This window comes from Carcharhinus amblyrhynchos, chromosome 5, assembly GCF_965287045.1.
Source record: "Carcharhinus amblyrhynchos chromosome 5, sCarAmb.v2.hapA, whole genome shotgun sequence".
Lineage (NCBI taxonomy): Eukaryota > Metazoa > Chordata > Chondrichthyes > Carcharhiniformes > Carcharhinidae > Carcharhinus > Carcharhinus amblyrhynchos.
The window spans coordinates 99,804,808-99,827,958 of record NC_137328.1 but is presented as its reverse complement, the minus strand read 5'-3'; the positions used below and the strand labels follow the sequence as shown (position 1 = coordinate 99,827,958).

The 23,151-nt window shown below is 42.1% G+C and overlaps 1 protein-coding gene across 1 annotated transcript; it reads right to left on the bottom strand.

Moving 5' to 3' along the window:
• Positions 1-290: 290 nt before the first annotated feature.
• On the bottom strand, positions 291-11,854 carry LOC145343230 (proteinase-activated receptor 1-like). Its single transcript, XM_080189315.1, has 2 exons — positions 11,543-11,854; positions 291-3,237 (listed from the first exon to the last, which is right to left on the bottom strand). Exons 1-2 carry the CDS (start codon positions 11,607-11,609, stop codon positions 2,021-2,023), a joined length of 1,284 nt encoding a protein of 427 aa, XP_080045441.1. The 5' UTR covers positions 11,610-11,854; the 3' UTR covers positions 291-2,020.
• Between the last annotated feature and the right edge of the window lie 11,297 nt (positions 11,855-23,151).

The following is a 23,151-nucleotide window of genomic DNA, read 5'->3' as shown; positions in this document are numbered from 1 at the left end:
CCTTTCACAACCTCCAGATGTTCCAAAGCACTTTGCAGCTAATTAAAGACTTTCTGACCTGTAGTCACTGTGAGCTATCTGGCCATACATTCTGCACTGTATGATTCAATGGGTGGAATTTTCCTATCCCGCCTGCCATAGGAATCAGAGCAGGTGGGGGTGCACCATGCAAAGGTCCGTTGAACCCAGATGGGATTTTCTGGTCTTGGGGTAGGCATGGACCAAAAATCTCACCCCCCCCCCCCCCCCCCACTGCCCCTCTATGTTCAAAGCAATTGAGAGACATAATGCACATGTGAAATCATTGATATTTATATGTATGCCTTTGACAGCTGCAGCAATACAGATGGGGAACATCTCAGAACAGCAGTAATAGAATTACATTCCCTTCTTTCAAGCTGAGATAAGGTTTCATCTGGAGCATGTTACTTTTATCACTTAAATTGAAATAACAAAGTGTTGAATGCATTGCATTTAATTTCTTCTCAGCTCGGGAAGTTACTGCCTGTAACACAATTTACATTTTCAACAGGCTGAGAGCTCAAGTCATAGAAGATTCTAGAACCGCAATTTTGCTTTGCTGAGGGAGAACTTCAGTTTCGTTTTTCGTTGTCTATCACTCAACAGGGCTAATTTGATCTTGACATTGGGACTTAGAGTTTGAAGCCAGTGAAATAAGAATGCTCACCACTGACCTTGAAGTAAGCCCCCCCACAAAGATCCAATGATGCCTGATTTCCCTTTTTCCCACGGCAGCTTAAATCTGGTGCCAAATGAAGAGAAGGTCCTGGCATCCAGCAATAGTGATGCCAGCAAATAGGTAGGCCAGCAATCAATTTTGAAATATTCAGGCTCAGCAAACCAGAATTAAAAGCACTTAAAATGCATCAATTTTAACTTTGATTCTAAAATAGTAAAATAAATGAGCAACCATATTAGGATAGAAGCTAAATAAAGATAAACAAAGTTACAATATTTTCTATATTTGTAAAAATATAACATTTTTAATCATTGTGAAAAAACTTGGCATTTTGCAAATATAAAACCATCTTTTCAGGGCCAAAGAGGGGGTTCAGCACTAATTATGAAGTTAGCATGCTGTTAAAAACTTAGTTACACCTCATTCAACGAGGTATAACCATTTCTGTGGTTTTTTAGGGCAGAACTATTAAGGTTAGAGTGGATGTTCTTGTCAATTAATGACTGCAAGAGAGACAGGCATCTGTAAGAACCTCTCCATTGCACCCTATATGGAGAAACATAATCTTGCTGGCAGCAGCTTCTGGTTTCAGCACTATTCAAACAAACCACGTCCAAAGTGTCAAAGTTGCTGTCAGTTTCAGTGGACTGATGACAGCAAACACTGAGGTCGGATTTTTCCCATCCTGCCTGCAATGGGAATCACAGTGGACGGGACACGTCCATGCAAAGGTCCATTGACCTCAGATGGGATTTTCTAGTCTTGGGGCGAGCACAGCCAGAAAATCCCACCCTGACAGTTTCACCATCCTGACAAAAGCAAAATCTGAACCACCATTTTTATTGATCAGAGGTGCTTCTTCCATATCCTTTCACCCAGTCATTCCCCCATGAGAAACGAGAACAAAACACAGGCAACATAAACCTTGAAATCCAATAAACTAAGAATAGTTGCTTCAATTCATCCTACTAATTGGATTAACTTGTGACAAGGTCAGGATGTATGAAATTTACAGCAGTTCAAGGGTTGTGGTGATTCTGACTCAATTACATTGGAATTTCAGCAATAAATATGCTCTGAATCCATCTGATGAACAAAACATGCAATGTGAATTATAACCAGAACAGAAATCTTTTAATTAAATCTAGTCTCAAATCATAATTTTTGTCACAAATAAATGTGTAACAAATTCACAACGAAGAGTACAATCCAAAGAAGCTACAGAGTTGGAAGGTTTTGTTACATAATAAGACCAAATTGCAGGTTACCATGCCTTTATAAAATAAAAATACAATATTGACAAAATATAATGCAATGAATTTAGGCTAGTAATTTTTTGTAGGAAGTATCGTTCAAACTGGAGTGCCCTGTTTTACAGCTCTTAGACTCGGTTTGACTATTCCCAGATTCAGTGGCATCCCGAGGGCACAGGAGATTCTGAAAATGCATTTGGAAAAGGCTTGAGGCATAATAATAAATCAAAGGGTCGAGGCAACAGCTCACACTGCCTATGCACACGCAGATAATGTAGGCAAAATAGAGAGAGTCACTTGACGCATGATAAAAATGAAGGTAGTGTATGAGCAAAATAATGTTAGACGGTGCAAAACAAACAATGAAGACCGACAGCACAATCACAGCCAAACAGACAGCACGAGTTTTCTTGCTCTTGTTTGTCATGTTTGCTGAATGAAGGGTTGAGATAATACATATGTAGCAGACCAAGGTCACAAGCAGGGGAATAACAAAGAGCAGAAAACACAAAGCGGGGAAATAGTAACTGGAATAGTTTTGTAACGTCGAGAGGGGTAGCACATCGTGGCAGGTTATAATGTCCAGCTGAGAGACATACACCGTTTGCTCTGTAAGGCAAAGTGGCACAGCACCGCCGATAGCTGCAAGCCACGAGACAAGGCAAAACACAATCGTACGTCCCCGGGTTCTCCAAAGGGCAGATCGTATTGGATAGACCACAGCGAGAAAACGGTCAATGCTTATACACATCATCAGCAGCACTGAACAGTACATGTAAGCATAAAAACCACCAGTAACTAATCGACACAGCAAGGAGCCAAACCCCCAGTTATTACCAGAAAAATGGTAGGCGATTTTCAGAGGCAGCAAGAGCACAAACAACAAATCTGCTGCTGCCAAATTCATCATGTAAATTACTGTTGGCTTTTTATGCTTTATTCTGAAGCGAATCATTAAAATTGCAACACAGTTGAGAAGCAATCCCACTGCAAAAACAACGATGTAAACAGAAGGAATAAATGCAGTCATCCATCGACTGGTTAGGTATTGTTCCACTGTGTTTGAGATGGTCCCTGCAAGTTTCACAAGGCGTTCCTCAGACTGTACAACAGGGACGATGGGTTTATTGTCATCCGGTCCAAATCCAGATGCATCTCTGAATCCACTACCATCATACCGGCCTGAGCCTTCACCTTCAATTTTCCCATCGAGATCTAAATATTCCAAAGGATCTGGATGAAATGCAAAACTTCTTGGATCCGCTTTATTCTGTGATGAGTTATCTGAAAAATAACAATCAGAAGTTTAAAATTAATGTTTCCAATTACTTAACAGTGGAAAAATGTAATTGTATTTATGTTAGATTCTTTTCGTTTTTGGCAGTCATTGAAAGCGCCACATATTAAATACTTAGACTTTCTAGAGCAGGGAGCAGTCATAAGCAATGTAGAACATCATAAACACTGGATTTCTCTAGTCTACAATTACAGATTATCATCAAAATAATTTTAAAATATCTGGAATTAAGAATCTACTAATGACCATGAAACCATTGTTGATTGTTGGAAAAACCCACCTGGTTCATTCATGTTCTTTAGGGAAGGAAATCTGCCATCCTTGCCTGGTCTGGCCTACATCTAACTCCAGAGCCACAGCAATGTGGTTGACTCTCAACTTCCTACGAATGGCAATTAGGGATGGGCAGTAAATGCTGGCCAGCCAGCGATACCCATGTCCCACGAATGAATAAAAAAAAGACTTAAGGAAGTGGTTGGAGAGATTTCTCAGTGTAGATGATTGTTAGGACATGGAATATCCCTGTAATATTTGTGGCTATCAGCTTCTGCGATTATCCTTCTAAAAAAGAGAATGATTTGATTTTTTTAAATTCCCCACAGGCAAGGGGATTGGAACAACGTGTATTGTATAGTCCTGACAGTATAAACAATGCTTATGGCTGGTAAAGAGTAATCTAGATTCTAAACATTGGTTCCATTCTCTCTCCACAGATGCTGTCAGACCTGTTAAGATTTTGCAGCATCTTCTGTTTTTTTGTTTCAGATTTCAGCATCCGCAGTAATTTGTTTTTATCTTAATGGCTTTCTCTCTTTTGTAAAATTCTAAGATTGAATTGTTTGTACTAATGTCCGAAGACTCATATTAAATGTGAAATCATTAATATAATTGCAATGAACAAAATGCCATGATGTTCTGCACTTCAATTCTTTATAGGTTTTTTATACTGCAAAGACCACAGTTATCCCATTCTTCTCTCTGGGCCACTAATAATACTCAATTTAACTATTACTTGCTTGTGATTACTCTCTTCTTTGGAAGCAATCATCTTGGATTCTTACTTGAAAAGGTCTGCAGTGAAAACAATTAATTTTTCACCTCATCTTGGAATTTCCAATGCATTGCGGGTGAGATCCCAAATGTTTACCACCCAGGAAATCTTCATTCAATATTGCTATTAGCTTTCACACCCATTTTAACACCTGGTTGTAGAATATCTTGGATATAGGGATTGAGGTACGGCTGCTAAATTTGCTGATTATAGAAAAATAGGTAGGAAAGTAAGTTGTGAAGAGGACATAGGGAGATGATGAGCGGACATAGGTATGTGAGTGGGCAAAGATTTGGCCAATGGAGTATAATGCAGGTAAAATGTGAAACTGTCTTTTTTGACAGGAAAAATAGAAAAAAAAAGCTTAAGATTATAATTCTTAATACAGAGCAGTTACAGCACAGTTTAGAAAAAGAAACAATAGCTTTTGAAAACAAAGCAGGAACTAACCAGTTCAATCCTCCTGACCCCTCATTTCTTCACAAAGGAGATTTTCATTGCATTTGACGTGTCTGACAAAGAAATAAAAATAAAAGCAGAAAATGCTGGAAATTGTCAGCAGGTCTGGAAGCATCCATGGAGAGAAATCGAACCAGTATGATCTCAGTGTGGTAGCTGCTACTGGGTAACGTGACTGTAAAGTCGCAGTTATCTTTTATAAAACAAATATGCAAATAGAAAAAATATTATGAGAAAAAAGGGAGAGAGATTGCAGAGCTGAGGTTCAGAGGGATGTGGGTGTCCTAGTGCATGAATCACAAAAGGCTAATATGCAAGTAATTAGGAAAGCTAATAGAATGTTATTGTTTACTGTGAAGGGAATTGAATATTAAAGTAAGGTGGTAATGCTTCAGTTGCACAGGGCATTGGTGAGACCACACCTGGAATATTGTGTACAGTATTGGTCTCCTTATTCAAGGAAGCTGTTCAGAGATGGTTCACTAAATTGATGATGTGGGTATGCCGGCGTTGGACTGGCGTAAACACAGTAAAAAGTCTGACAACACCAGGTTTTAGTCCAACCTATTTATTTGATAATATACTCACAAGCTTTCGGGTTAGCCCCTTCGTCAGGTGAATGGAGAGTTCTGGCCTCAGACAGAGCATATAAAGCACAGACAGTTTAGAGATTACTGATTAGAATGCGAATCCTTACACCTAACTTGCTGTTCAAGACCTGAAGTGGCTGATAATGTGAGTGGAAGGAGCACTGATCACAGTTTAAAGAGATGTGTATTGTCTCCAGACAGTACAGTAAGTGAGGTTTTGCAAACCCAGGCAAGTCACGGGGGTTACAGATAGTGCGACATGAACCCAAGATCCCTGTTGAGACCGTCCTCATGTGTGCGGAACTTGGCTATCAGTCTCTGTTCAGCGACTCTGCGCTGTCGTGTGTCGTGAAGGCCGCCTTGGAGAATGCTTACCCGAAGGTCAGAGGCTGAATGCCCGTGACCACTGAAGTGTTCGCCAACAGGAAGGGAACAGTCTTGCCTGGTGACTGTCGAGCGATGTTCATTCATCCGTTGTCGTAGCGTCTGCATGGTCTCCCCAATGTGCCATGCTTCGGGACATCCTTTCTTGCAACGTATCAGGTAGACAATGTTGGCCGAGTTGCAAGAGTATTTACTGATTATTAAAGAGTATTAAAGAGTATTTAATGCTCCTTCCACTCACATTATCAGCCACTTCAGGTCTTGAACAGCAGCTTAGGTGTAAGGATTCGCATTCTAATCAGTAATCTCTAAACTGTCTGTGCTTTATATGCTCTGTCTGAGGCCAGAACTCTCCATTCACCTGACGAAGGGGCTAACCCGAAAGCTTGTGAGTATATTATCAAATAAATAGGTTGGACTAAAACCTGGTGTTGTCAGACTTTTCACTAAATTGATGCCAGGAATGGGCAGCTTGGACAGGGCAGGCTTGAATCTGCTAGAATCTAGAAGAATAAGAGGTGATTTAATTGTAACATGTAAGGGGTCTTGACAGGGTGGATATAGAGAGGATGTTTTCTCTTGTGATAGCCACTACTATCACAATTTAAAAATCAGGGGTTGCCCATTTAAGACAGGGATGAGGAGATTTATTTTCTCTCAGGGGATAGTGTATCTCTGGGCCTCTTTTCCTACGAGATACAAAAGTCTGAGGTCATATACCCACCTGCTCAAGAATAGCTTCTTCCCTCCTGCCAGCAGACTTCTGAAGGGACCTACCTCATATTAAGTTGATCTTTCTTTACACTCTAACTATGACTGTAACACTACATTCTGCATCTTCTTTCCTTCTCTACGTACAGTATGCTTTGTCTGTATAGCACGCAAAGAACAATATTTTTCACTGTATATTAATACATGTGACAATAATAAATCAAAACAAATCCAATCAGATCCTCAAAAAATAGAGAGTTTGTATGTATTCAAGGCAGGGATAGGTAGATTATTGATTTAAAAGGGGGCAAAGAGTTATCTGGGGTAGGTAGGAGGTTACAGTCAGATGATCTTATTGAATGGCGGAGTAAGTCTGAAGGGCCCAATGGGCTATTCCTGCTCTTAGTTCATATGTCCGAATGTGTAACTTAGCTATTTAGTTGATAAGCAATTCAATGTTTTAGCATGGTAGTTACAGAGGCCAGATTCAAATCACACAACTGTACACTAAATGGCTCTTAAAACTGCAGAGCCTCCAAATATTTCAACTACTTACAGATGGCTAAAAGTCATTCTTTATAAATAATTATAATGTTATGTCTAATGGGAAACAATTTTCTGGTAAAACATTGCATTCCGATTGTAGGTTTAAACTGAAAGTTAAACTTACAGGGTGGCATTTTCTGGCCGGAAAATCCCACCCAAGGTCAACAGACCCTTGCGTGATCTGCTCCCTGGCCATAAAATTCCTGTGGCGGGCGGGACGGGAAAAGTCGATTGTTATTTCTAAATGTATCATATAAATTTGCAGAAAAAAAAATTGTTTCATAAGAGATAACTGCGACTTAACAGTCACATTACCCAGTAGCAGCTACCACACTGAGGTCATACTGGCTCGGTTTCTCTCTCCACGGATGCTTCCAGACCTGCTGACAATTTCCAGCATTTTCTGCTTTTAGTTTTATTTCTTTGACAAACATATGTGTGATGCTTGGGCTCACACTAAGCTTTAAAGTTTAACAACTATGTATTTTGTTTAAAAATGATGAGGAAAATTACAAATTGCATTCACTTGTGGGAGGTGTCTCACAACCAGACTGATACACTGAAGCAACCTAGGATGATTGCCTGTCTGTTTTCCAGCCTGTTCTCCATCAAGAACAATACTTTTGCTTGTGTCAGTGGCCTGAGAAATTATTGTGTGGAAAATTGTCGCGACAGAGTGGGAAGTCTATTGTTTTGATAACATTTGTGCTGGGCTGGGGGATTTCTACATTAACATACACAGCAAGACTTGTGCACAGATAACACAATCCACTTGCAAGAATATGGAACCGTCCTCAAAGCACTTCTGATTTACAGAGAATCATTTCTCTAGCCAGGTTAGGGACACATAACAATTATCCTTGTCTCAGAATTAATCACACACTCTCCACTTAAATTCCAGTTCTTCTTTTACATATGTCCATAAAATACTAAAGCCATATTATAAAAGGCACAGAGTGAATCTTACCCACAATGATGACTGAATATAACAACTCTAAAGGAATTGGAAACAAAAATACCGCTGAAATACTTGAGGCAAAAACAGATCATAGAAGCCCTAAGTGCAGAAGGAGGCCATTTGGCCCATCGGGTCTGCATTGACCACAATCCTACCCAGGCCCCATTCTCATAGCCCCACTATTTGCCCTGCTAATCTTCCCGACACTAGGGTCAATTTAACATGGCCAATCAACCTAACTCACACATCTTTGAACTGTGGGAGGAAACTGAAGCACCCAGTGGAAACCCATGCAGACACAGGGAGAATGTGCAAACTCCACACAGTGACCCGATGCCAGAACTGAACCCAGGTCCTTGGTGCTGTGAGGCAGCAGTGCTAACCACGGTGCCACCATGCCACCCATTTTCCACTGTTTATTTTGTAGCCAGTTTCTTCTGTAGTGTGAGTGGAATTAGCTCAATCGGCATGAATTTAAAGTGTAGATAAGTTACCTCCAAAACCATTTACACACACCCTTCCAAGAATCTTAATAAAGGGAAAATACTGCAGATGCTGGAATCGGAAACACATCACAGCAGCTCTGACAGCATCTGTGGAGACAGAATAGAGCCAATGTTTTGAATCTGGGATCATCCCATAATGTTAGCTCTATTCTGTCTTCACAGGTGCTGCCAGGCCTGCTGAGATTTTCCTGCATTTTCTGTCTTCCCAGGATCTTGTCTCATTGTGCACAAGGAAGATTAACCTGTAGAATTTCCCTTCCAGACCGGATTGACAGGCTGTGTTTGATCAGTCTTTCTCCTAGAATCCATTCCCACAAAATGTAAACAACAAAAGCAACTCAAATCAATGGATCCAAAAGAAATTAAGTAATCTAATTTTAAACACGTATGAAATGTTAAAACAGATTTCAATGATTTACTAAAAAAAATTTCTGAAAGCAGCGCTGGGTTAAAATAATTTCAAAATGCAAAAAAAACAGAAGAGTCATTTACAGCATAGAAAGAGGCACTACAGCCCATGATGTCTGTACCTGCCTATACCTATCTATTCTAATCCCATTTCCCAGTGCTTGCCTGTAGCTTTGTATGTTATGGCATTTCAAGGGGTCATCCAAATGCTTCTTAAATGTTGTGAGGCTTCCTGCCTCTACCACCCCTTCTGGCATCAAGTTCCAGATTCCCAGCACTCTCTAGGTAAAGACTTTTTTCCTCAAATCCTGTGTAAATCTCCTGTGTCAATGCCCCCGGTTATTGACCTCTCTATTAAAGTTTATTTATTTGTGTCACAAGTAGGCTTACATTAATGCTGCAATGAAGTTACTGTGAAAATCCCCCAATCTCCACACTCCGGCGCCTGTTTGCGTACACTGAGGGAGAATTTAGCATGGCCAATGCACCTAACCAGCATGCCTTTCAGATGGTGGGAGTGAACCGGAGCACCTGGAGGAAACCCACGCAGACATGAGAAGTATGTACAGAAACCGCACAGGCAGTGACCCAAACCAGAAATTGAACCCAGGTCCCTGGTGCTGTGAGGCAGCAGTGCCAAACACTGTACCACTGTGCTGCCCTAGTTAAGAGGAAAGTTTCTTCCTATCTATGTCCTTCACAATCAAGGGAAATGTTCACCCCACAATTACACTGGTCAGTGGTGAAATTGAATAAAAATCTTTCCGTCAATCTGGATAATTTCCAGTTCTTCACTCTGTCACTTTGCTTTCATTTTAATTCAAGGTCATTGTTTCTTCTTCCTGTAAATGTAACTGCAGCTGGCTGTTTCCCCCCTCCAACACCCCCCCCTTACTTCCTGTTCTTTCTTTCTTTGCTTCTCCTACTCTCTCCCACCCCTCTCTAACTTCACCTTTAATCCTGAAGTTTCCATTCCACCGCCCTGAACCTTAAGATAAACAGCCGGAACAAAGTGGCCGTGAGATTTTGAGACAAAGTAAACAAGCTCTGCTGTTTTCTCCAGGAATCTCAATGTTCTGTACAAATTCCAGTAACTCCCTGGCCATATCTGTGTTCTAATCATGAAATTTGAAACCTCATGAAACATTTGCAGTATCTCTTAAGATATCATTAAAATCTTTGCTAATATCCTATTTGTTATAAGCGGCACTAGGTTAGTACTACTGCCTCACAGTGCCAGGGACCCGGGTTTGATTCCCAGCTTAGGTCACTGTGCGGAGTTTGCACATTCTCCCCATATTTGCATGGGTTTCCTCCGGGTTCTCCGGTTTCCTCCCACAGTCAGAAAGACGTGCTGGTTAGGAGCATTGGCCATGTTAAATTCTCCCTCAGTGTACCCCAACAGGTGCCGGAGTGTGGCGACTAGGGGATTTTCACAGTAACTTCAAGGCAGCATAAACGGAAGCCTACTTGTGACTAATAAATAAACTTTAAACTTTCTATATTGAAAATTCACCAACACATGGATCATTCTAGCAGTGTTCGTCACATTCAATCGATAACGCCAGCTTTATCAACCAAGAAGCGTGCGAAGAAGCAAAGGTGCGTGGAATAAAAAGTTACAGACTGTCCCTCCTGGAATCAAAGTGTAAAGTCTAAGAGCAGAGGAAGGTGTTGTTGAACGTTTTAGTGTCAGGCCAGCAGCAGGCGAACTCGTTTCTCACACACTGAAGAAATAGTTTACAGGCAATATTTGCAAGGTTCTCCAATTAATTCTGGATTGTGTGTGAGAGTGGCGAGGGCACTGATGAATTATTATAATCTAAAGCAGAGCAGTCGGTAGTTGTGGGTTGAAGGCACAGAGCGGTTGTTTCAGGGGAGTTATCATGCCAGGGGTTTGGTTCAGGTTTACAAAGCAGCCTCATGGTGAAGTTTGTCTGGGATGCAGTGAAGCAGACATATACACATCATCCAGTGCGATGTTATCGCCACACGTACCGTTGCCTATTTACGAATCAACTTGCGGGCCAGTAACTCTCAAAAGTGCTCAGTCTATCTGAAGTAGCGCCCAATAACCTCCCCAGCAGATCGCTGTTGTTGTGGAGTGCGGATGGATGAGCAGGAAGCGTGAGAAAGCATCAGTCCCGACACTTGTCTCATCCTGGCTCCTCTCTGTCTCGCCGGCTACACTCTGGGCAGAGAAGTGGAGGAACAGCAGTGGACCAAGGGGTTACACCCATTCCCCCCTCTCTCCGCCCCCCCCCCCCCCCCCCACACACACACACACCACAACCTTCCCCCTGGATGTTTCTCAGGGTGGGTTTGTGGAAGGGATAACGGGGAGAGTAAGCAGACAACTGTCACTCAGTCTGTCCCCTCCTTATCCCAGGCACTTGTTCCATTTCCCTGATAGCAACTGTGTAGATTTCACTCCTGCAAACTTAACAGGGCTGGAGTAATAAACCTCCCAGATCTGACCACTTTCACACTGACACAACACAGCTCTGAACAAGAATCATATTGGACCCCAGATGCTGCCAGTTTACCCAGCAATTTCTGTTCATTAATTACCTCTCAATTATTACCTATACACAGATTCACCCCATTTCACAATTGTATCTTTTTTTAAAAAAAAAGCTCCCATCTTTTCAGTTGCATGGATTTAAAATGATTTCTTACCACGTCTGAGAGCGGAGGCAGTAGAAAGGAAAGCGACCCACAACACGAGCTGAACTTTCCAGCCCATTCCCGGTGAATTGGACTCTACAATTCCCGCTCCGGTTAAAGTTTGGAACCGTATCTGACTGGGGTGTAAGCAGCGGCTCCCTGTGGGAGGAGAGGAACTCCAGAGGATCCGGGGGGGGGGGGCAGGCAGGAATGTGGAGGTGGCAGGGAAAGGCCACCACTTCTCACAGCTCCAAGTGCTGCTTCGCTCTGTGAGTGAGTGACTGCCTCTCTGACACTAGCCCTCACTGGCACTGCCTCTTCTCACCCCGACCAGACTTTGATTTCATAACTCCGCTATTTCCGGGGAGGATTTAAAGGAACAACACCGCCCGCCCTCACATTCCTCCTACTCGCCTTTCTAAAATAAATTCCAGACAGGAACACCACGTCAGTTAGCAACCCAAATTCAAATTTCAACAACAGTTTCTAATATCCGGGTGGAATGGACATCCAGGAGGAATTGCCCTCCATCTCCATTAACCTGGATTATGCTCTCTCTGTGTCTCTCCAAATCCCATCAAACCCGCCTGCTCACCGCTTGTCACATCACAGAGGTGGACACTTTGACATACAACCTCAGCCAGAACCAAACAGGGGGAGAATTCACTGCACCCTTTCACCCAGTGACACTCCCCTCCTAAAAAGAGACGTCCCGGGTCTTTTCCCGAGGAGTTAGACAGGGAAGGTAGGAATTCCCGCAATCCCACAGAGAAACGGCTCCACTATCTAAAGCTCTTTATGTGGAGTTGCCGGCTTTGGACTGGGGTGGGCACAGTAAGTAGTCTCACAACACCAGGTTAAAGTCACTTAGGACTAGTCAGTCCATAAGGATAAACATCTGTCTCCTTTCAAAGAGCTTCAGTAATTAGTCTCACAACACCAGGTTAAAGTCCAGCAGGTTTATTTGTAGCAGGAAGGCGGCAATGCTCGGCAAGCTCATGCTACCAAATAAACCTGCTGGACTTCAACCTGGCGTTGTGAAAGTACTTACTGAAGCATCTGTGAAAGGAGAGGGATGTTTATTCTTATGGACTAACTAGTCCTAAGTGAAATTGTTAACAAAGGGTGAGGGTGCAGAAGAGATTCCCCAGGATGTTTGATTCAATTTGATTTGATTTATTATTGTCACATCTATTATTAGCATACAGTGAAAAGTATTGTTTCTTGCATGCTATACAAAGCATACCATTCATAGAGAAGAAAAGAAGTGCAGAGTATAGTGTCACAGTCATAGCTAGAGTGTAGAGAACAAACAGCTTAATGCGAAGTAGGTCCATTCAGAAGTCTAAAGGCAGCTGGAAGAAACTGTTCTTGAATCGGTTGGTACATGACCTCAGACTTTTGTATCTTTTTCCTGACGGAAGAAGGTGGAAGCGAGAATGTCAGGATGCGTGGGACCCTTGACTATGCTGGCTGCTTTGCTGAGGCAGCAGGAAGTGTAGACAGAATCAATGGATGGGAGGTTGGTTTGCACAATGGGCTGGGCTTCATTTCAGACAGTATCTTTGTAGTTTCTTGTAGTCTTGGGCAGAGCAGGAGCCATACCAAGCTGTGATACAAACTTGGCTGAAGTTTTTCAACTATGAAGAGTGGCTGTTTAGAGTAGTTTTCTTTAGAGCAGAGGAAGCTGAGGGGGAACACGATTGAGGTAAATGAAATTATGAGGGACATAGAAAGGGTGGATAAGAAGAAACTTTTCCCCTTAGTAGAGGGGTCAGTAACTAGGAGGCATAGATTTAAGATAAGGGGCAGGACAGTTAAAGGGGATTTGAGGGAAGCCTTTTTCACCAAGGTGGTGGTAGGAATCTCAAACTCACTGCCTGAACGGGTAGTGGAGGTGGGAACCCTCACAACATTTAAGAAACATTAAGATGAGCATTTTAAATGCCATAGTTTACCGGGTTATGGGCCAAATGCTGGAAAATAGGATTAGAATTGGTAGGTGTTTGATGGCCACCATAGACAGGATGGGCCAAAGGGCCTCTGTCTCTGCCATAAAACTCTACGGCTCTATGCCAACCCACCACAACTTTCCTAACAAAGCAGAGTGCTCCCAGCTTCTGCCTGTATTCCTGGTTAATAGTGTTAGCAGTGAGCTGAATTAGCTCACTTAACAGAAACAGTGGTGCTCGTTCTGTTGGTACCTTAACATTCCTGGTTTACAGAAAGAAACACTGGAGTTGGAACAGGATCAGACTGGGTTCTGATGATACATTCTGTGGCTTGATGTCCTTCTGATGCTCAGCATCAACTGCCACATGTAAACAATTGCCATTTGGAGAAGACACAGGAATGTGGGTAACATTAATGATTACTTCATGTCTCATCAGAGAATCACCATTAGCATCAGTTTAAGAGTAAGCAAGCAATATTACTAGGGGAAGGGTCAGGTAGTAAAAGGTTTCCAAGCTGATATTGTTCTGAGGATTTATTCCCCAGTTCCTGGCAGCCAGTTGGACAAGGTTTTGCCATTCTGAGGGATTGATAGCAAATTGCTCTCAGTTATTAAGGTGATGGCACCAATTTTCAGTGTACATTGCAAACGTGTACATAACAATTGCACCAATTTTCAGCATACATTGCAAACGTGTGCATAACATAGTGCTAATATTGGAGTACCAATACTACAAAATCTAGATGGGTTAATACTGTGCTAGTGGCAATGCTCAGCTAGTAACGGAAAGCATTTACCAACTCTAAATGCTGGAAATATCCTGCATGTCTGGCAGTATCAATGGAGAGAAAAATAAAGTTATTGGGAGGGGGTGGGATTGTATAGCCTCCGAAAAGCAGAAAATCCCACCCGAGGTCAATGGACCTTTCCAGGTTATGCCTCTCACCCACTCTGATTTCCATGGTGTGTGGAGTGGTAATATCCCGGCCAATGTTTCTCTATCTGTGGATGTGTGTCTTCCTAATTTTCTTTTTTTAACGAGGGTGGAGTTGAATGAGGTTAAAAATGTGATGGAAATGCTGGAAATGTGATGATGTATCTTCACTGACCCAAACATTAACTCTGTTTCTCTTCATGGATATTGCCTAACCTTGTGAGTATTTTCAGCATTTCCTGAGATTACACAACGTGTCACTATCTCCCCACGACTTGATAATCAGCAGAGCAGACAAATGAACAAACATGTAGACTGAGAAGAAGACTGCTTTGATTATGACTTTAACAGATAAACATCTGGATTTTCCCCAGGTAAGCACATGTGCTGTGGAGATACTGCGGCAAATGAAATTAGTCTCTGATGAGATACTGTCTGAATACTGTCAATCGTGATTTCCCTCCCATGACGCCATTCATTCTGCTGGAAGTGTGCTCACATCAATCAGGTGAAAACAGAGATGGCTAATTGCAATTTTGGCCCATAATCATCCCAACATTCATCATTACAATGAAGTTGGCAAGACTTTGGCCTGCATATCGCCTCAGGGGATTAAGGTGATTGCGACTACACCAAAGTAATATTCTGCAACATAATGAGTTTTGATTGGGAACCATGTCCATTAGTTTCTAAGCTGTCAAAGGTCTTTTGGGAAATATCCATCTATGGAAGCAATAACTATTGCCATTGTAGAAAGGATTACAGCTCTTACCCCACCTCCTGATATCTGGAGGCTTCACTAATCTCCTGGACTGCCATAGTCACCATGGCATGCCATACCTCCCAATGGTCCCTACCAATGTAAAAAAAGGTCAGCCAACTCTTAAAATTCACTGATCTCAGCTAAGTTTTTAAACATGTAGTTTCATTACTCATTAATGCATATCCAGGAAAACAATGATCCCTTAACCAACACCCTCTATACAATATCTCTTAATCATCTTCACTCTGGTTTATGGAACTTTACAATGTACAATTGGCTGCCATATCTCTCTGCAATATACCATTGGCCCCATTGTCCCATCATCACTGATGGAGTCACTTGCAGGTACATAAGGTAAAGTTGCCATTGTCTCAGATGACCATAGCCTGCTCTCCCCTTTGAAAGGGAGCGCTGACTGGTGGTGATTTTAGCCTGAATATCACCACATGACGCATGGCAGAGTAGTTAGCGCTGCTGCCTCACAGTGCCAGGTACCTGGATTCCACGTTGTCTGTGTGGAATTTGCATGTTCTCCCTTGTCTGCTGGGTTTCCTCCAGCTGCTCTTGCTTCCTCCCACAATCCAGAGGGGTGCAGATTAGGCAGGTTGGTGATGGTAAATTATCCCTTAGTATCCAATGATGTGTAGGCTATGAAGATAGACCATGTTAAATTGCCCCTAAGTGCCTTAAGATCTATAGGTCAGGGATATGATCTTATTGAATGGCGGGGCAGGCTCGAAGGGCTAGATGGCCCCTATTTCTTATGTTCTTATGTTCTTATATTGGCGGGGGTAAATGTGTGGGGTTATAGAGATAGACCCCGGGTGCTCTGTCAAAGAATTAGTGCAGATTTGATGTACTGAATGGCCTCCTTCTACACTACAGGGATTCTATTATGCTACCTCGGACAAGAGGAAAATTTGAGAAGGCAGGGCTTTCAAGAATAAGGTATATTTTATGTTGGTGCAACCTGAGGCAGTATTAATGAGAAATCTAATAAGTAGTGGAGTCCCATCAATTTCACTTCTGTTAATGACAGCAAACTACAAGAAAGTTATGGCAATGGTCACCCACCCCCACAGAACATTCTAACATAATTGGTTTTCACCTATATTTCATCATCATATGTCTTTATCCACCCTGGTAAATCTGCCAGCAGTAAGAGCACAATTTGACAGTTTTACCACAATGTGTACCCCAACCACAGAAAATCAGGTAACAGAATGGGAGGGTGGGGGCAGGTCCGTGCAGTCATGACTTTATATTTACTGACTGAGAAAGTTAATGCTGAGTTTAAGTTGTTGGTATTTGTGTTTTAGATAGGGTCACAATTCTGTTAAAAGAACAATCAGGCAAAGTTAAACCAGTTGCAACATGTTGTGATTTCTGGTTTGCATGTGACTGGTGCAGTAGTAGTTCCTCAAAATAAAATGAAATATTCACATAGTCAAGTGGCACAAGCAAAACACAATTTATATTTGAAAGTGAAAAACGTTTTGTTACGAGAAAACAGCATCTATCTTGTAAAGAACAAAGAAAATGCTGGAAATACTCAGCTGGTCTCCAGAAATTTCTGCTTCATTTCAGAATTCCAACATGTTGCTTTTCGATGTTTTTTAAAGTTAAAGTTTCTTCATTAGTCACAAGTAAGGCTTACATTAACACTGCAATGAAGTTACTGTGTAATTCCCCTAGTCGCCACACTCTGGCGCCTGTTCAGGTCAATGCACCTAACCAGCACGTTTTTCAGAATGAGAGAGAAAACCGGAGCACCTGGAGGAAACCCATACAAACACGGGGAGAACATGCAAACTCCACACAGACAGTGACCCAAGGCTAGAATTGAACCCGGTTCCCTGGCACCGTGAGGCAGCAGTGCTAACCTCTGTGCCACTGTGCCACCCATTTTGTAAGCGTTTAGATCATTAAAACTTAGTTAACATTGATTAATTACATAGGTAATTAAGTGGAGGAAAACTTGTTTCCATATTATAAATAAATAACTTCAGTGAAATGATGGAATCATAGAACACAGAAAGTGGCTTTGCCAGAAGATGTTATCCTTTTAGTCCCATTCTTCTGACCTTTCCCCATATTCTTTTAAACTTGTATCTTCTAAAATATGTATTCACTTTCCCTTTAAACATTACTGTGGATTTTGCTTCCACCATATCCAGCTTTCCCTTCATGCATTTGGTGATGATGTATTCCTTCTAAATGCAAACACCCAAACCAGTGTAAATAAATTGACTCCTTCATGTTAATTTATGTCATTCAGGAAACCAAATCAAACGGTACAGGGTGTAACATTTCCATTTCATTCAATCTCAGTTTTATCTAGTGACAGCTAGATTTCCCTGCCGCATACATTTTGAAACCCTGCCTTTAATAAGGAAGAGGTATAATAATGAATGTCAAGGGTACAGCTTAAACTCCCCATGCACACTGCCAGTATGTAAGCAAACTAGAGGGAGTAATTCTCTGCATAAATGCGCAAATAATGGCATCAGTAAAAGAATAGTGAGTGGTGCAAAGCATACAAGGAACACAAGAAAGCATGAGGAAAGCAAGATGGATTGAATGGCTTTTTTTCTGAATGTATTTGTCATGTTGGAAGACCTAAGGCTTCTAATAATTGATAGATACCAGGACAAGATCACAATCAGAGGCAATGAAAGGATAATTTATACAGTACAGGGAAATGAAGGGAATGTGTAGCACAGCATCCCAGTGGTGATATTATGTTCTATCATGAATGTGGTGTGTGGGTGGGATATTTCCCTCTTGTTCTTCTTAGATGGGCTTGGTGATGGGAGCAGAAATCCTGATGTTTTACATAGTGGGGGTGACTTGGCATGACTGTCGCAGCTCCCTGCTGGCAACATGATGGGAATGTGGGGATGTTCGCTGATGCCTGCACAATGTTCAGCACCATTTGCGACTCCTCATATATTGATGCAGTCCATATCCAAATGCAGTGAGATTCAGGTTTGGGCTGACAAGTGGCAAGTAACATTCACACCACACAAGTCCCAGGTAATGACCATCTCCAACAAAACAGAACCTCATTATTGCCCTTTGACATTCAATGGCATTAGTATTGCTGAATTCCTCACTATCAACATCCTGGGGGTTATCATTGATCAGGAACTGAACTAGATTAACCATATATATACTGTGGCTAAGAGAACAGGTCAGAGGCTGGGAATCCTGCAATGAGTGACTCAGCTCCTGATTCCCCAAAACCTGTCCATCATCTACAAGTCACAAGTCAGGAGTGTGATGGAATACTCCCTGCTTGTCTGGATGAATGCAACTCCAACAACACTTCAAAAGTTCGACACTATCCAGGACACAGCAGCCCAATGATCGGCACTCCTTCCACAAACACTCACTCCCTTCACCACTGACAAACAGTAGCAGCAGTATGTACTGCAGGAACTCACCAAGGCTCCTTAGGCAGCACCTCCCAAAACTATAATCTCTACCATCTAGAAGGACAAGGGCAGCAGACGCATGGAAACATCAACACCTGAAGATTCCCCTCCAAGCTACTCAGCATCCTGACTTGGAAATATATATTCCTTCATTGTCACGGGATCAAAATCCTGGCACTCTCTCCCTAAGATCATTGTGTGTTAGGAATGGGTTAACTGCAACCTTCCACTTTAGACCTATTTTTAAAAATTGTTTAACAGTACTCACCAGGATATATTAAGGAGTTGCCTGTTGGGTGAGTATATGTGGAGTTGTAAAAGGGAATAAAGTGAATTTGTGAAGAAGCTGGACTTGCATCATCTTTATTACTGAACTGCAGCTGAGAGACTTAACATTGTGAGTGTACCTACACCTCATATACCACAGCAGTTCAAGAAAGCAACTCACCACCACCTTCTCAAAGACAAACAGGGATGGGCAATAAATGCTGGCCAGCCAGCGATATCCCATCCTATGAACTAATGAGAAAAGGTAGTACAGAACTCAAGTATTCCTGAACAAAAACATATGTTGTTGAAGCTTTTCATTGTACATTCAGGACAATTCACCAGACAGTTACTTACTTCATTCAGTATGCCCAGGGTTCAGATTCAGACTCTGTTGTTAACTGTCAGTTTTCAACCTACTGCTGCAATCTTTCTGCCAATCAGAGTCCATTTACCAACCAACCATCACTCTCTCCTCATGCAGTCTAAATTGTTCTTGCCTTCCCAGTTTAGCAATGTAAAATATTTCAACGTAAGAGGGTACATTGTTTTAATTCTTTTTCCAAATAGTGACTGCCCTATAGACTCTAACCATAGCTCTAGCATTGATTCCAGCAGGAATCAGTGGTTCACTTGAAGTAAGTCCTGATTTTCAGGAATGCAACCACAACATTAAGTGAGGACTTACTGAATAACTTATTAACTACTTTCTCAAACTGCCCTGCCACGTTCAATAGCTTGTGCTCGCATACCAAATCCCTCTGCTTTTCTTTCTCACAATTACACTTTTTATTTTGTATCAGCTGACCTTGTTCCTCTGACCAAAATGATTAACTCCATTAGACATTGAAATTTCATCTGCCAACTGCTCGCCCAGTCCATCAACCTGCCTTCATCCTCTTGAAATCTCTTACAATCTCCCTCACAGTCAGAATACTTGCAAGTTCTGTGTCAATTGCAAATTTTGAAATTGTGCCCTACACACTTACACCCGAATCATTCTGCAAATCCCTAACATTTTTAGGACAAACTGCCTTTTAGGCTAGCTTGCTGAAAAAGTTGAAATGGAACACGCATTTCACTGTCTACGACAATATGGCATTCCAGCACCAATCCCAGTCTGAAATATTCTCATTAACATGATACTTGAGATGAAGTGGCTGAATGAAATAGCTGAACTCTCAAAGCTTGCTTAAAAATTCATTTGATGTACATCTTGTGTAAATACTGGAAAGAAAATACCACACGCAATGTTTTGATTTTATATCTTAATTATCATGCTGTCTTGAATACTTATTCTTGCAAATAAACTGGCAACCAACTTTCAATTTCTGTTCAAGTGCTTTTACAATTTTTAAGGCTTAGTACTTAACCATCCTGGCTTCCAGCTGTCAGCGCTTTCAGAATTTCCATCCTTACTTACCACAGTATCCTCAGGTATATCTCTTTCAGTTCTGTGGAATTACCAACTGTTGCAGCCAGCTTTTCTGATACCTCCTCTTTAGCAATTTTTAGCCCAACCAATGTCTCAACTAACTTCCCACTATATCCATTCAACCTGTTCAAAAAAAGAACACTGCTCAGTTTTCTGTCACTCAGCCAGCTTTACATCCATGCCGAAAGCATTTATTTTATTCCACAAGCTTCAAAGCCTTTGAAGGTCCAGGTATGTCACACCAATTCCATTTCCCGCATTAACCTCTCTGCTACCTCATTTAAAAAAAAGCTCAATCAAGTTAGTTAAGCAGGATTTACTTTCAGTAGAACCATTTTAGTTTGCCTTAATTAATCAGATTTATCCAGCTGACTGTTAAGGTTGGCCCTGATTAGCATTTTTCAAAGCAGTGTCACAGCTGAGATTAAACTGGCTGGCCTGTAGTTTCCTATCCTTACACCCTTTTTGAACAAATGTGTAACTTCACAATTTCCAGTCCTCTTGTAGCATTCCAGTACCTAAGGAGGATTGGGAGATTATTGCCTGCGCTTCCCTAATTTTCATCCTTACTGACCACAATGTCCTCAGATCTATCTCTTCCAGTCCTGCGGAATTACCAACTATTGCAGCCAGCCTTTCTAATTCCACCTCTTTAGCAATTTTTAGCCCATCCATGTCTCAACTAACTCTTCTTACATTATGAGTCTCTCAGCATCTTCTTCTCTGGTAAAGATAGAACCAAAATATGAATTCAAATTTAGTAGCTCAGCAGTGCTCCCTGTTTCCATGCATACATCAGTCTCATGTTCAGTCCCTTATTGGCCCAAAATCTTCCTTTTGCCATTCATTTGCCAATAGGAGACTTTTGGATCACCTTTCATGTTGGCTGCCAGGCTCTTTTCATACTCTCTTTTTGCTCCTCTCGTTTCCGTTTTTACTTCCCCTCTGAATTTTCTATATTCAGCCTTGTTCTCAATTGTATTATCAACCTGATATCCATGATACATAATCTTTTCCTTGTCATCTTAACCTCTGCCTCTTTTATCACCCAGTGAACTCTGGCTTTGGTTGTCCTATCTTCCCCCCTTGTGGAAATGAACTTCTACTGTACACAAACTATCTCCTATTTAAAGTTAGCCCATTGCTCATTCACAGTTTTGCCTACCAATCTCTGATTGTAATTTGCCCGAGACAGATCTGCGTTCACCCCACTGAAACTGGCCCTTCCCCAGTTAATTATTTTTACTCTGGATAGTGTTTGACCTTCTCCACAGCCAATTGAATCGCGGTGATGCATTTTCCCATAAATGTTCCCCTTCTGCCAATTGGTCCATTTGATTCATCTCGTACCCAAGAACCAGACCCTGCAATGCCCCCCTTCCACATTGGGCCAGAAACATACTTATTGAGAAAATTCCCTTTAGCTAATAATCATCCTAGTCTATACTAAGATAATTAGAGACCCCATAATAATCACTCTAGTTTTTGATGCCCACAGTAACTTCCTTGCAAATTTGCTCTCCAATTCTTTCCCACTAGTTGATGGGTTATAGATTATATTCCAGCAATGTAATGATTCCTGTATTGTTTCTTAGCTCCAACCAGATGGATTCTGTCCTTGCCCCCACTCCCATCCCCTTGCCTTGGACAGAATTGTAATGTCTCCTTATGCCTGCACGGTGATTCAGCAATCCCAGGATTCAGATTCAGCTTCCAATCCAAATTGGGACAGCCCGCAACGATTTTGAAACAACACAAATCACCAACATTCACAAATAACAAACAGCGAATCTTCCAAGGCAACAAGGAAAGTCCCGGCTACACGCTGTCAACTATGAGAACAAGTTTCTACAAAGTGCTTACAATTTCCTCCAAACGCGTTAGTTACATCTATACAGGGCTGAGCTGTGATGTGTGTGTGATACGATGATGGGAAATCCCATGAACATTGTCAAGTATGAGACAGTCCATTAGTCCTGAGAGTACAGCCATTGTGTTTTACAGCCTTGGTGGAATTAAACCAAAAATTCAACAAAGAGTGGGTAGCTCTTTCCTAGGCCAGAAACATAAAGTACTATTGAAGGTGAGGGAGTGCGTCACTGTTGGAGGTGAGGGAGTGCGTCACTGTTGGAGATGACGGAGTGCGTCACTGTTGGAGATGACGGAGTGCGTCACTGTTGGAGTTGAGGGAGTGAGGCATTGTTAGAGGTGAGGGAGTGAGGCATTGTTAGAGGTGAGGGAGTGTGTCACTGTTGGAGTTGAGGGAGTGAGGCATTGTTAGAGGTGAGGGAGTGAGGCACTGTTGGAGGTGAGGGAGTGCGTCACTGTTGGAGATGACGGAGTGCGTCACTGTTGGAGTTGAGGGAGTGAGGCATTGTTAGAGGTGAGGGAGTGAGGCATTGTTAGAGGTGAGGGAGTGTGTCACTGTTGGAGTTGAGGGAGTGAGGCATTGTTAGAGGTGAGGGAGTGAGGCACTGTTGGAGGTGAGGGAGTGCGTCACTGTTGGAGTTGAGGGAGTGAGGCATTGTTAGAGGTGAGGGAGTGAGGCATTGTTAGAGGTGAGGGAGTGAGGCATTGTTAAAGGTGAGGGAGTGAGGCATTGTTAGAGGTGAGAGAGTGAGGCATTGTTAGAGGTGAGAGAGTGAGGCATTGTTAGAGGTGAGGGAGTGAGGCATTGTTAGAGGTGAGGGAGTGAGGCACTGTTAGAGGTGAGGGAGTGAGGCATTGTTAGAGGTGAGGGAGTGAGGCACTGTTAGAGGTGAGGGAGTGAGGCTGTGTTGGAGATGAGGGAGTGAGGCACTGTCAAAAGTGAGCTACAGTGCCGGAGGTGA

What these genes read in the sequence shown, in the direction of transcription:
- LOC145343230 (XM_080189315.1), bottom strand. Translation starts at nt 11,609, where the DNA reads ATGGGCTGGAAAGTTCAGCTCGTGTTGTGGGTCGCTTTCCTTTCTACT. An exon ending in TGCCTCCGCTCTCAGACGTG is followed by an intron (nt 3,238 to 11,542) that starts GTAAGAAATCAT and finishes GTTATTTTTCAG; the next exon opens with ATAACTCATCACAGAATAAA.